The sequence below is a fragment of the Oenanthe melanoleuca genome, chromosome 13, assembly GCF_029582105.1.
Source record: "Oenanthe melanoleuca isolate GR-GAL-2019-014 chromosome 13, OMel1.0, whole genome shotgun sequence".
NCBI classification, from domain to species: domain Eukaryota; kingdom Metazoa; phylum Chordata; class Aves; order Passeriformes; family Muscicapidae; genus Oenanthe; species Oenanthe melanoleuca.
The window spans coordinates 11133511-11147905 of NC_079347.1; the positions used below are offsets into that span (position 1 = coordinate 11133511).

Here is a 14395-nt window from a genome sequence, read left to right on the forward strand (position 1 = left end):
CCTGGTGCCTCAGTGCTAAAGGCAGAGCTGAGGGGACTCAGGGCAGCTCCATCCACTGCGATCATCTGACAGTGTCACAATCCAAGTGGAAGGGGAGAAACTTGCACCTCCTTGAACAGAAAATTCCATTGCTCAGTGGGTGGCTTTGAGCATGTATTTAGGAAAAAAAAAAATCACCATTTCCATAGAATCAAAGTTTTACCCCTCTTATTGGATCCTTTTACAGCTGTGTAGTTAAAAATAATGGCAGCTTGATGTTTTAAATATGTTTTGATTCAGAGCTCATGCATCTGCAATACAAAGTGTATCCCATTACTTCCACAGTTCTTATGTTCTGGGTAAAGATGCTTTTAAAAAGTCATATGGCAAACTGGACACCATTCCAGACTGCTTCCAGCCATTTTGGGAGTGGCTTCTAGCAGAAATTTTCAGTAACTTAAGCTTACTTTTTTTAATCTAACGTTTTCAATTAGCATAATCCATAAAGTCTTAATGAGTTCATTTTCTGGCAAGTCTGAATAGGTGCTGAATATGAGACACATATCAAAATCTCTCACTTAAGTCATGCTACAGTTTTCCTCTTTTCTCTCTTTTCTGTCTCCAAAGTGGATGAAGACCAGGAAAGGATGCTGTCAAGCTACTTAAGAACTCTCAAATGACCTTACCAGGAAAAAACCCCAACTCTTTGATTCATATTTCAAAATCCTGACTAACCTGCTCCTCTGTTCCTCTGCTTTCTTGCTTCTGTAACTGTGACAGCATTGAGTTCAATATTAATGAGCAGCAATCATTTCCAGGCTACACACTCTGCTGCCTTCTGCAGTCCAAGGGCTTCGTTAGCTCAGCTCTGTCAGCAAGATGTTCACTTTTGTATTGGTTTCTCCTGGGTTAAAGATAATAGAAACCTGGGCTGGTAGCTCAGCTAAAAATAAACTCTGGTCACTCAAGTGCCCTCTGAGTTGCAGTTGAACCATTCAAGTTGACTTCCCTTGAACAGGCCTGTTATCCAAAGATACCTCATGTCACTCTCTAGATGTGGTTTCATTGAAAGCCATGAATGATTTTTTACAAAATAAGGTATTTATTTTCTTGAGACAAACACTCAGGTATTTCTCTCCACACTGCAAGCAGAGAGCAGACAGCTTCATTACACTGCTATTGTTTTTCAATGCACAATTAAATAATTCATCCTGCTGAATAAAGCCAGCTTTTTGTTAGAAAAGAATACAGAGTTGGTTGGATGCAGCAGACTTCTTTAAAAGATGCAAATGAAATACAAGCCTGGAAGCAGAACTCTGCTGATTTTCAAAACTTCTGATTACTGTTGGTTTTTAAATCTGTTAAACATATGGAATCTTCCAGCTGCCTTTGTGAGATCCCTCTGGCAGGTACTTTCTGCCTTCAGTTACTTCCAACCTTGCCCTTCCAGCTCTTTCAGCCTAGCTCTACAGTCTGGCTCCACATGAAGACTTGACAATTAGAATATTCAAGCAGGATTTTAGATTTAGAATTGAGAAGTAGATTTTTAATATTAAAACCTTGTAAACCTGTCCCAAAAAGTTAGTGTTTGTACAAAAGAGTTTTAGCTTGGTGACACCAGACTTAGATTTTCTATAAAATCCCAAATCTGTTTTCATTCACCCACTGGAGAAGGCTTTTTTTTTTTCTTTTCAGTAACTAGGAAGAATCTTGGTCTTGTGAGGTTAAAAGAAGCCTTTGGGATATCTCTCAAAATAACAATTGTGTGGTGAGAACACAGAGCAGCTACTGAATTCACAGAAGCAAGCTAGGGCTCCTCACCACAGGATCTGCACAAGCTCTCTGGGTATCAGAATCCCAAAGAATATAAAATGAAAGCTTTTCTATCTTGAAAAACCATACAAGAGCATAAGGGGCATTTAAACTCCCCAAATCCATACAGAACAACATGGGAAAAATACCAGGGAAGGGAGAATGAAAAAGGAAAAAGAGATTAAACAATTGTCATGCTGCATAAAAGAGCTGGGACAAATTCTTCTGACTATTCTTTTTCCTCTCTGTGGAAAATTACAGAAATTAAAGCTCTGGTGGCAATGTCTGGGAAAGAGAAAGCTTCCCTCCCTCCTTCCCTCCTTCCCTCCCTCCCTTTCCTTCCTTCCTCGCAGCAGTTTCTATTTTAATGCCCTTCCCTCTATATATACACAAATATCTAATGTATACATTTACACACAAATACATACCTATATGAATATGTAAACTGAGGATTAGTCCTGTCAGCATCTGACTCATAGGGTCCAAAGCAGCAACATATGATTTCTCTTCATTTTGTGGGTGACAACACTGGGAGCAATGACTAAAGACTCACATGCTCTGTGTATATGTAACTAAACAGTTTTCAAACATTTTTTTTTGTACAATAAATCCCTTTAGAAATGTTTGAGTGGCTATTTTTAACGTTCCAGTCAGGGCAAATTTTGCCACAGCCAAGAGTAGTGACCTCTGTCAAAAAGAATGATCTACTGGCCAAATAAAATCAATTTTTAAGATTTAAGTGAGAAAAACACAGTGCAGAGATCTTTGTGCAAGGCAGAGCACCCTGCTCAGACTGCCTCCTACAGTCTGCATTCTGTTTCCTGACCAGAGACATCCAAAGTGTCAGAGAAATTCTACACTGAAAAAGAAATGATCCTCTTCTTTACAAAGAGACAGAAATCTTAACAGACATCCAACATATCCCTTCAAGGTATCCATGTGTGACTTTAGATTCTCTACAAACATTCCTGGTTTTGCCCAGAGTCAGACATCTCAGTAACACAATAAACAGGACAGTTTAAAAGTCAGTTCAAAATCTCTCTACAATACTTTGCCAAGATTTACCTTTTTGTTTTCCCTCTTGGGAAGACAGAGGGTCACAAGGCCTCTGAAAGTGGCAGGAGCATAAGTTCCATTTGAAGTCAATAGGATTTGTAATCCTAAATCCCTCAAATACCTTTGGAAACCTCGGTGGATATGTGTCTTGACAAAAGCATCAACTTTGACTTTCCTTTGACACTGAAGTTCCATTTCCCTAAAGACAGAGAATCTACACTCTTAAGTTCTAACCCAAATTATATTTCTGTGAGCTACAGACAATACAAGGAACATGCTTGGCAATGAAATATAGAAATAGACATAAAATGAAATTTTCAAAAGCTCCTTCAGAGACTTCCAATAAATATTTTCTTCCTAAACACTTAATTTGGAATTTCTTTTTCCTGCTATGGCTTCTGTATCCAGGATTATCCTGGACACAATTAGAATGTAATTTTGGGGTTTTATCCTATCTTTTATTAGCTGGCCTGGAGATATTTGAAGTTATTGCCATAACTTAAACACTCACCAAGACAAAGTGCAAAACATCATTTACAAAGAGTGCATCTGAAACAGCAGCATATACACAACACCACTTTCCTTTTAAAATCAGCCCTGAAATTCCTGTATTACAGCTGCTTTCAAAGAATTGGCCCCTTGAGTGTTGGAAAATGCAGTGGTGACATTTATGACATTAATTTAGCAAAGCCTTTAACATGAAAGAAAATGAATGTGAAGATCCCTGTTTTAAACTGCATGTTAAACCAAGATTCATGGTTACAGAGAATCTCTCTGAGCACACATTTCATCATTGAATATAAAGCAGAATGGATGGGGTTTAAAAAACATGGTGAAAAAATACTGAGATGAGTCAAACTCTTCCACATAAACCACCTCAAGCTGTGACTAAATTGGGAACGAGATGTAAGTATGAATATAGCTCTCCACTAATGCATGGGACAGAGGAAGAGAGGCATAAAGCATATGGGGATATCACAAAATAGCAGAAGACAATCACAAAATGTGTACTAAGTTTACCTTGATCAAATGGCTTGTTTGGATTCCAGTTCCTGAAATAATCATCCTAAATGGGGATTAAAAAAAAGAAAAGAAAACTCAGGAAAAATACAATTTTCAGTATTATTTTACATAACTAAATGAATTAACTTGTGTTTTGATTCTAACAGATAAGACTATCAACAGGTTGTGTCTTAAAGAATAGTAAATGCAGGTTAAAAATTAAAGAATAAAAATGTCCCTGGATTCAGCACCTTTAATTTTTCTTCTGGATTGTTGTTGAAAGCATGCTCATTATTAAATATTTTATAATAACTGTATTATTTCATGTTTGTCTATAGTCTTTGATAATAAAGAACATATTGTTCAGGTAGTATAACATGATCCACACCATCCTGGTGTGGTGAAAGATCAGCAAAGTGAATTCTAAGATACATCCACTTGGACACACGTTAATCACACCACTGTGAATGTACAGGAATACAGGAGCAATATTACAAACATTACACTTCAGTAGTGCAACAACTTCCAGGAGGACTTGCAGTGAATATTTTTGTCACTTTTCCCACTATTAAACTTTAAAATTTCTCTGAAATCTGATGTAAAGAGATCATTGTGAGTGTTGTGGTTCTGTTCTGCACAATTCTCACTGGATTTTACACTGGAGAAAGCAGTGGCTGTCAGAGTACCCAAATAATGATTGTTGCAAACTAGTCTCTCTCCAGAAAGAATAGAAAATTCTTCCATGAGTTGGATCAATCTGTATTCTGTGTACCTAGCAAATATTTATCTGAAGGCAAAGTTTCCCTGCTTCAGAATGCCATCAACCCTAGTGCTGAAGAACTGGGAGTTAAGCCCAAGTGATTTATCAGTTTCAGCACACTCTGTGTATCTCACTTGTGTTGTCTTTGAGAGGACGTGCTAACAGAATTATCTATCCGAGGTGAGGAGCAGAGAACATTTCTATGACACTGTCATATTTTTCTGCATATTAATCTTTGTTTCCTTTTTAATATATCCAGTATTCTATATTCATTTCCTGAGGGATGCCACTAAAGAGATGTATTCATCAAGCTGTCCAGAATGACACCGAGATTTCTTTTTCCTGCCAGGATGGTAACTAAAAACCCATCTGTGTGAATAAGACATCTAAATTATTTCTTCCATAGGGCTTCATTTACCATTTATCTGCAGTACACCAATTTCACATGCTCTCATGCCTATCCAGTCACCCTGACCTGGAATATTTTGGGGACTTGGCAGTCAGCATGACTTTATGGGTTCAGAACAGGCTGTTGCAGGAGTGAGGACTCCACAGATGCACTTCATGTTCCTTTCAGAACACCATGAGCAGGACTGTTCTGCTGCTCTTCTCTGCCTGCTCTGGAGCAGGCAAGCATGGGCAAATGTTGGGCTAGATCAAATTATTCTGCATGACTAGCAGGAGGAAATGTATGTTTTTTTAACCAATATGCTCATGCTCAGTGTCATACTGACTTCACGGACAGTGATAATGTTCCACAAAACCAGCAAAGACTATTACTCATAATTTATCTCAGATACATCAAAAGTATCCATATTTTTTTCTTCACAAGTACAGGGTTTGGCACCAAAAATAGAACTGCAGGCTTGCCTTTGAATTTCACAGCTTTGCTAATACAAAACTCCCTCATGGTTATACAATGCTTTGTAACTGATGATGATGTACTGCTAAATTCACCAAGCATTAATCACTTTTCAGAATGTGTTGTTTTTTCAGATTTTATAGCAGAATTTTCTTCAGCAACAAAATATTCTTTTTTTTTTTTTTTTTTTTTTTTTTTTTTTTTTTGCCTGCTTACATTTCTTCCAAGGTGTTGCTTTGCTGCTGGGTTTTCAGCATCAGAAACTGTTAAATAATTCAACTCCCAACAAGGATTTCTTATGCTGGTGGCATATGGAACCAGTTTTGAAATAGGGATTGGAAAGGGGGTTTATCTCAATTTCAGTATCAAAGGAATATTTTACAAAAAATGCACCTTCCTCACAAAAATACCTACAACACAGCCATCTCTTCTGTAGATCTATTATTTGTCCTCTTCTCCTTCATGCAGACCTGTTTAGTATTCCATTTTGAAAATTGAAATTATGCTTATTTTAGAATGTGCCTGAAACCACAGTGTGATAACATAGAAAATACACAAGAAAAAATACCAGAAAAAAGCCCTAAAAGGTGGAATAGAGAAAACCTTTGAGATTTTCAATATACAAACCCCATTATTATTCACAGGAGTAAATAATGACTATACATACATTAGAGCAATACAGTCAATAGCAGTTCAAAATAACTTATGCCAGTTGGACAACTGTCCTGGTTTCAGCTGGGATAGGATTAATTTTCCTCTTAGGAGCTGATACAGTGCTGATTTGGGATGACAATAATGCTAATAACACACTGATGTTTTAGTTGTTGCTAAAGGGTGTTTACTCCAAGCCAAAGTTTTCCAGGTTTCTTCAGAGAGGACCCAGAAGGAAGAATGGCCAGGACAAGTGACCCAAAGTAGCCAAAGGGATATTTCACATCTTAAAGCCCAGAATATGAACTGGGCTGAGTTGGCTGGGGGGAGATGGTCAGTACTGGGGGAGCAGCTGGGCACTGCTCAGCAGGTGGTGAAAATTGTACTGGCCATTACTTGCCTTTCTTACATTTTATTCATCTCTCTTTTAATAATAATGATAATGATAATAATAATAATAATAATAATAATAATAATAATAATAATAATAATCTTATCACAACTCATGGGGTTTACCATTTTTCCACCCAGTTCTCCTCCCTGTGCCACCCAGGTAATGGGGAGGGTGAGGGTGTGAGTTGATACCTGGATTAAACCACAACACAAAATACAGCACCAGGGCTTCACTTCAGCATCAATACCAGCAAGAACTGAGACTGAAGGGTTATGGCACCATAAAGGTGAAACTCACCCTGTGGACATGGTGAGCAGAAAATCTGTGTCACATTTAAATACACACCTCAAGCTCTGACTCAGAAGCAGACAGGGCTTTGTGCCAGTACTCGGGAAGGGGCTGAGATTTATAACAATATCCCCAAATGACTTTTGTTAGAAGGTAGAACTCTGATTGTCTCTGCAGAAATATCATCATTTCACTGTAACTTCTTCCAACAGAAGCAGCACAGATATATATATATATATATATATATATATACAATAAGCTTGGTTAAAGAGATTTAAATTTCCCATTCAGTAAAAGACCTTCCTGACAGAAAGAAATCTATGCATTTTGGAGTGTTCTACAAGGATTGATACTAATCCCTTATGCTTTCTGAAACTTATGCAAATTTTCATATTAACATGTTAATTAATCAATATTAACACAATTATTAACATGTATCAATGCATTTCATTTATAACAATATCAACAGCTGGTCATAAGAGTTTAAAATATAGAATGAATTAAGATATATTGCAAATATTTTTATTTACTCCATGGATATTTACAAGTTAAAATTGAAAAAAACCTACCTCAACTTCCTGAACACGTAAGCATTACAAATGAGAAAAGAAATAAGAATGAAATAAAGCAATATAAAATTAGGTTAACATTCATCAATTATCTCCTTAAGTGGCCTTTTAAATGTGAAATCACTTATTTCAGATGACCTTCACCCCAAATGGAACAATTTTCTCCCTTTCTTTTCTGCCCTTTCCACCTCTGCTGCCATGACCTAGTTTTTATCTGCTGCATTAGCCAAATGCCATTCTAGTAATATGTTTCTTGCAGAGCACCAAAAAATGGCTTTTTCATTCTCTTTTAGCAGGCAAAATCACCAGAAAGTGTTTTCCACACACTCATCTGTACATACTTGGTATAAGAGAGACGTAATTTAATTTTTTTCCTAGCTGATTTTAAAGACTATTTATTGGATGGACTTAGAAGGGAATGCAAAACCAGGCACAAGGCCACTTCAATACAGCAGGTGACAGCAACTGAGAAATATTTTTGATGAACAAATATTTAAAAATATCTTTCCTCTTCCACAGAATTCACACTTTGAAGGTTTTGCCCATGGTTCAGTGACTGCATATGACTAAGTCTATCTTTTAATTAACAGAAGGGACTCTGCACACCTAAAATCATGCATGAAAAGAGAAGAGCTGATACTGCAAGGCAAGGCTGGATCTGACTCCCTTAGCTCAACTCAGTGTTATAGAAAAGTGATGGGTTGGACTGGCCTCTGCAACTCCGAGTCTCACATCACAGGTTAAATATTCCAAAAGAAAAGAAATTCAACTCCTGCCAAACTGGGCCCAATGCAATTCTTGAGGAAATCTGGAGTTCTGTTCTGTTCTCACGAGGTGTGGGGGGAGGCCTTTGGCAAGGTTCTTTCTGCCCCCTTTATAAAGTCTGCTGCCTGCCTGAGGTGGGGATACAAGGCAGGGAGCCCAGGGGCCCCTCAACAGAGAGAAGCTACCAGTGACTTCCCCCACTTCTTAAATTGCAAGATTTGAGACAGGAGCTGCTCTTTCAGTTCTGCATCTGTTCACCACTTAGCAGCATGGAACCCTTCTTCTAGACTTTACCCTCAGGATATCTAACTTAGGAATCAGTTGTGAATATAACAAATTAAAAATAAATATATAAAAGCAAATATAAATTGCTAGACTTGGGCCTCAGTTCTTCATTGCATTTTTATTATGTTAGTTTGAGCAATTAAGAGATTAGAGCAAACACATTTTCACAGAAACACAGAGCTGGAAGGGACAGACAAGGATCATCAGGTTTAATTCTTAAGCAAATGGCACACATGGGGATCAAAACAGTGACCTTGGCAACACTAGCACCATGTTCTAAAATCCATTTTGCCACATCATGCATAATAAATTATTGTTTCTTAGGAAGACCAAAATGATCTTTTAGCATCCAATATGTGGGTGTCAAATTCAGCCAACTTGATTGATGTGTCATCAGCAAAGTCAATCAAGACAATGATCATATCTTAAACTAAGTATGCAAAGGGGATAAAGTTTATAAAAGTCAGAACTCTCAAAAATCTTATTCATCAGAACCTTTAGATTCATCAGAAATCATAGACTGGGTTCTGATATGCAAAAAAATCAAGCCTTGAAGTAGACCTGGGTCTAATACAATTTCCTGTTAGTCACCTCAGAAAAGTCAGCAAATAGAAATTGTCCCTAAGACCAGGACATTAATATGAGACTGCACTTCTCTCCTATTACCCCTTCTATCACTACAATAACAATAGAGTTTAAAAAAAAAATGAAATAAATGGGAAAACCAAACACACTTATTTTCTCTTCCCCTACCAACTAAGAAAGTAAACAATAGCTTCTTGTTCTCCTGAAGTTTAAGTATTAAAGTTATTCCCACTAATCCTACTCTTTTGTCACTTTGAATTTAGTTATTACCTAAGACTTGGTATTTTGGAAGAGTTAATGAAGCATGGATAATTTAACACATAAACACTCTCTACACTTTATTTACTTGTCAAAGAGAAGCTCTTGCAAGATGCTCTTATTTATAAATATAGCCAAACATTAGCTAAATGGGTTCATAAATATTTATATTTGTTGCATTAATTGAGCTTATAACTTATTTGTATGACTCAAGAAGAAATGAGATGCCAACTGAAAACATTCCCCTGATTTTGTACCTTTCAGCACCAGCTCAGCTCAGTTTGTTCTCCCAAGGCTGGGAGGATGCCTCAGAGCTGGAGGAGCCTGCAAGGCACAGAATCAGCAGGGAAGCCTCATCACAGACCCCTCCTGAGAAACCTGCTACACAAAGGAATAACCCAGGACTCACAGACACCCCCAAAGAAGCAATCTTCCTTCCCAGCCCCACCTAGCCAGCACGAGTTTAAATTTCTAAGTACCTCCAGGAGGGACATTTATTAACACTGTTTTGCAGCCTGCTTTGTATTTCCCTCTTTCACCTTCCATCTATGAATAAACCGTTTACCCTCATAAGGACCAGCTGGAAAAAGTGGTAATTACAAGCTCATTGCTTTTTGTTAAAATTAGCTCCAGAAAGATGCAGCTGCATTTTCTGCCTCTCTACCTTGCAGTGCAGATCATTCCAGCACCAAGCAGTGTTAAAGCACCAGCTGCTGCTTGCTAAAGTCAATCCAGCTTGTCATAAATATCTCTCCAAAGCCTACTGCCTGTATTAAGCAAATAGCTTGTGTCAGCAAATTTCACATTATTTATTTATCTCTTTATTGTCTTTATTTGCTTAAGAGGAAGAGAATGTATTTTACCCACTGTGTCCTTCAGTGAACAAAGCTCCCCAATGAGATCTCTTAGTTAAGATGTCTCTAACCAATTCTGTGCTTTCTCTCAGGAATCAGAGAACTGCATCCAAACAGGATGCTTTGGCTTAGAGAATTAGTAATGCTGGTGATGGAGATATTTAGTCTTAAATTTTGTATGGGAAAGCTTTCAGTTTAGGTAGAAATGTCCCAGAAAGGCCAGGAATATCTGGGTTTACTGAAAGAGCTCCCAAAATTAAGTGGTGACACTGAGAGAATCCATGGGAGTAGGAAGCAGTGTCACATGCAATAAAAGGTCTGCAGAGTCAGGACCTGCCTAAAATACTGTCATTGACAAAAATGTAATGAATTGATAAAAGTACAACCATTCACATTAGGTTCCTTTATAATGGCAAGTACATTAACAGTGGTTTATTAATAATAGTATAAAATTCATAAATAATTATCCTAAAGAGTCCTCAGATGTGTACGGCATTGACAAGATCCTTGACCATATCTTACAATCTGAGATTTCTCATACTACTCAAATTCTCAGTACACAGACTTTTGCTCAGCTACCACTAATGTGCAAAACCAACTTCTGGCCATATTCATGGCCCAGAATACTACTGGGTTTCTTATTTTCAAAAATAAAAAGTTTTTTTTTTTGGCTGTTTTGTTTTTTTTCTGCTATATTAGGAAAGAGGATTTGCTACTCCTGTTTTGCTGAAAGACTTTGCCAGAAGTTGTCATGAGCAATACTGAGAAAGTGGCAGGGGAAACTTTCAGCATAGACTTTTCTTACCCATACTCACAATCATTCACTGAGGTGGCAACAATTTTAAAAATTAAATTTAAATATCTGAGAAAAAAGTGAATATATTCCTTATGTCTGAGTCCATATCAGCTAGAATATGAATTGTCATTCTTTACAACTCAATCACATGGAAGATTTTATAAAAATCTTCCTGCTGCTGTCCTGGTTTTTGCAGTTGATTGTTTTTTTTTTGGGAGGCTTTCAGTTATTTTAGTTTTTAGGGGTTTTTTGTAAAAAGACAAATATAGTACGAATTAAAAATATTTCTTAAAAAACCCCAAACCACTCTTTGTTTATCCAAAAGAATGGAGCCAGAGTGTATGTCTACAATGTTGAGGGCAAACAGATGCTCATGCTCACTTCCTGTGCTCCAGGCAGGATGAGTGAGTGCCAGCTGTGAGGCAGCAGCTCCAGAGCTGCCGTGGCACAGCCTGTGCCAGAACTGACAGAGCTGATGTATTTGGGTGGCTGGGACAACCACACAACTATCTGTGCTGAAATATCTAAAACTAGGGGGGTGGCAGGGAAAAAGTGCCTTGGTCACATTGAACACTGGGATGGGGGCCATCAACTTTCCCCAGCTGAGCAGCTCCCAGTCAGACAGGAAGGAAGGAACAGAGGCAGAGATAACAAAAATATATTCCCTCTCCTTCCAGGTGCAAATCCTCAAAGCAGCATTACTTCTGATCTCTGACCTAGGCATCATTCCCAGCTGGATAGTCAGGTTAACTCTCTGCCTCTGGTGAGTCTTACAAGGTCCCAACTAATGAACAAAAATATCAGAAGTGCTCAGCATGTGAAATGAAGATTCACAGGTCTAATGGTGCTTTCTCACATGATCATTTGCTTGTTTTCCACTTATCAAAACCACCATGCCTTTATCTTAGTTTATAACTGCAAATATTATCGGGGAATGGTCCCTGCAGGTTCTCTATAGAGAGAATAGTATTGTTAATAAATCATATTCTCAACAGGGGTAATACTGAAAACCTTGAAAGGAGAGCTGCTAAACTCTTTCCACATCTTAATTTTCAGTCAAAAATTCAAATTACGTGCTTAGAAAGCAATTGTTTTTAGGCAGCTGGAAAGCCAAACACATTAACCTGAAGGTTATAAAGCCTTTGGCAATGTATCTTCCCTTTCAGTACCCTTGTTGCTTTGACAGTGCATCTGCAGTAGCTGTTTTTGACACAATCCCTGGTTCTTTTTAGCTGATCATTTATGGAGTTGTATCTGGAGAACAACACCCACATGAAAAAACCTAATGCTACCACTGCTTTCATACATGGGAACTGCTTTACAACAAATAACAATTTGCATAATGAAGTACATTGCTACTTCTTGGTTTATTTTACAAGTTTTCAGAATTTTTTCAGAGTCATGCGATTTTTTTTTAATTACCATAATAAGAATAATCTCATTATGAAATAAAGTAATAATTCTCCTAATATCAATATAAAATAAAAGTTATGCATAAAATACTGATGTTCCACTTAGATATACAAATCCCACTGGTCAAAACATACAAGCAGTTGAATAAAATCAACTTCTGTAACTTTGATATTTAGGGGCACATTTCTAGAGAGACAATTAAATTAGTTACAATGTCCCAAGCATTTCAAATACTTATTTAAATGCATAACTAATGACTGGAAAGAGACTGTATGAATTATACTGGATTATGAGCAATGCACTGTCCCTGGGAGCACACAGGCATTTCTTTGTACTTCATTTGTAGCTTCCAGAAAAATCTAGTTCCAAGTATTGTTGAAGAAACCTTTGCAAAAGGTGAAATCAAACGTGCTGCTTTTGAAAAGGACAACTCTGTAGTCCTTTAGTCAGTTTTTAGCCAGTATGAGAAATTTCTTAGAACTGCATCAGGAAGAAGCAGTCATGGGCAACCAGCCCATGACATAACCAGCTGCTGAGCATGGGAGAGGGTTGTACACATTTTAGATCAGAAACCCTGTGAGCCATTACAAATGTGCAGTTTCCATTCCAGTTTATAACATCATTTTCTTAATTGTCTCTGACATTTTATCCATTCTGAGAAAAAAAAAAAAGAACACTACATCAAAAATCATTATGCAAAACTGAGGGCGGGTTCATGGGGGCAAACCAGTGAAAAATGTGCAGCAGTTGCTGCAAACAGAAATGCTGCTCCCCCTCAGGTAAAGGCTCCTCACTTTGGTTGTCACCAACAACCTGAGCACCCAGCAGGTTATTTTAAGTACCTTGCTCAGTTTATAAAAGCTATCATGTGATGAAAGTGTCCATAATAGTCGGGGTTGCTTGATTCTGTCATCAGAATCACAAAATGATTTGGGTTGGAAGGGACCTTAAAGTTCATCCAGTCCCAACCCATGATGATACCCCCCAGAGCAGGCTGCTCAGGGCCCCATCCAACCTGGCTTTGAACACTTCCAGGGATGGAGCACCCACAAGTGAAGTCCCTTCATTCAGGAGAATCCCTCGTAATGTTCTTTTGTTGACAGGTTTGTGTTACCTCTATCCATGTCCTGAAAAGTCACTGGAGATACATGAATGTAACTTTTTTTTACTGACAGTTCCTCATTAATTTATTACTCTGATTAAATAAGATTTTTATGAATATTAAGAAATTAATTTTCTCTGTCAGTTGTAAAGTAACAATGACAAGTTACTTTTCCTCAGTGACTGCTACTTGCCATCTGGCTGAAGCAATAGTATTTTGTAGAGAAACAGGCTTTTTTGGAATGGTATTTCAAAGGATTCAGCTCAAGTAATCAATAAGAATAGCAAAAAAAGTAAGCTAAAAAGGCCAAAGAAACAAAATACTCTGATTCAGGCATCAGATAGCTAAACTGCAGTAATTGTTCCAGTGGGATTCAAATGTCAAGGCTATTGGTGTCCACAGCACAGATTTCCACTACCTTTGAGCCTACTTTATTTTAGCAGAAGAGAGCACCTGACTGCTCAATTTGAGCATAATTTGTTTTTAAGGAGTCCTCAGAACACTGTCCAGAGGCAATTTCAGATCCATGCTGAGCATTTTAAGCCACACAAGTCTTGCATTTGCAACGAAGGAGGTGCTCTAATTTACAGACCTCTCTTTGCTAGGAGGACTCCTTGGCAGCAAAGAACTCCAGCTTTACTGGATAAAGACTTTTCTCCATGTCAGTATCTTCCCCTGAAGGAGGGAGGGAGACAGTGACCCCTCATACTCTAAGCACTTAGCCCAGAACTGCTCACCCCAAAAGCACTGCTGCAAATCCTGCATCATAATGTCAGCTGGAAGTGGATAACAAAGCCCATTATGTTGCTATACTTGGAATCTCTTTCAGAATCATGGCAAACAAGGGAGCAGAAAGGTTCAAAGATAATTCACTGGTGTTACGTGTTTTCAGAAACTTTGATAATTTTATTTATACTTGCACTGGCACTTGGTTCATCATCTAAGATTTGTAATTGTGTACATA

The 14395-nt window shown here is 37.8% G+C and overlaps 1 protein-coding gene across 1 annotated transcript in view; it reads right to left on the bottom strand.

The window, feature by feature from the left end:
• SPOCK1 (SPARC (osteonectin), cwcv and kazal like domains proteoglycan 1) overlaps positions 1-14395 on the bottom strand; it is a 264257-nt gene that overhangs the window by 177608 nt on the left and 72254 nt on the right. The window contains exon 3 of the mRNA XM_056502504.1: positions 3868-3913. Coding sequence (XP_056358479.1) covers positions 3868-3913 — 46 coding nt within the window. The remainder of the gene's footprint in view (positions 1-3867; positions 3914-14395) is intronic.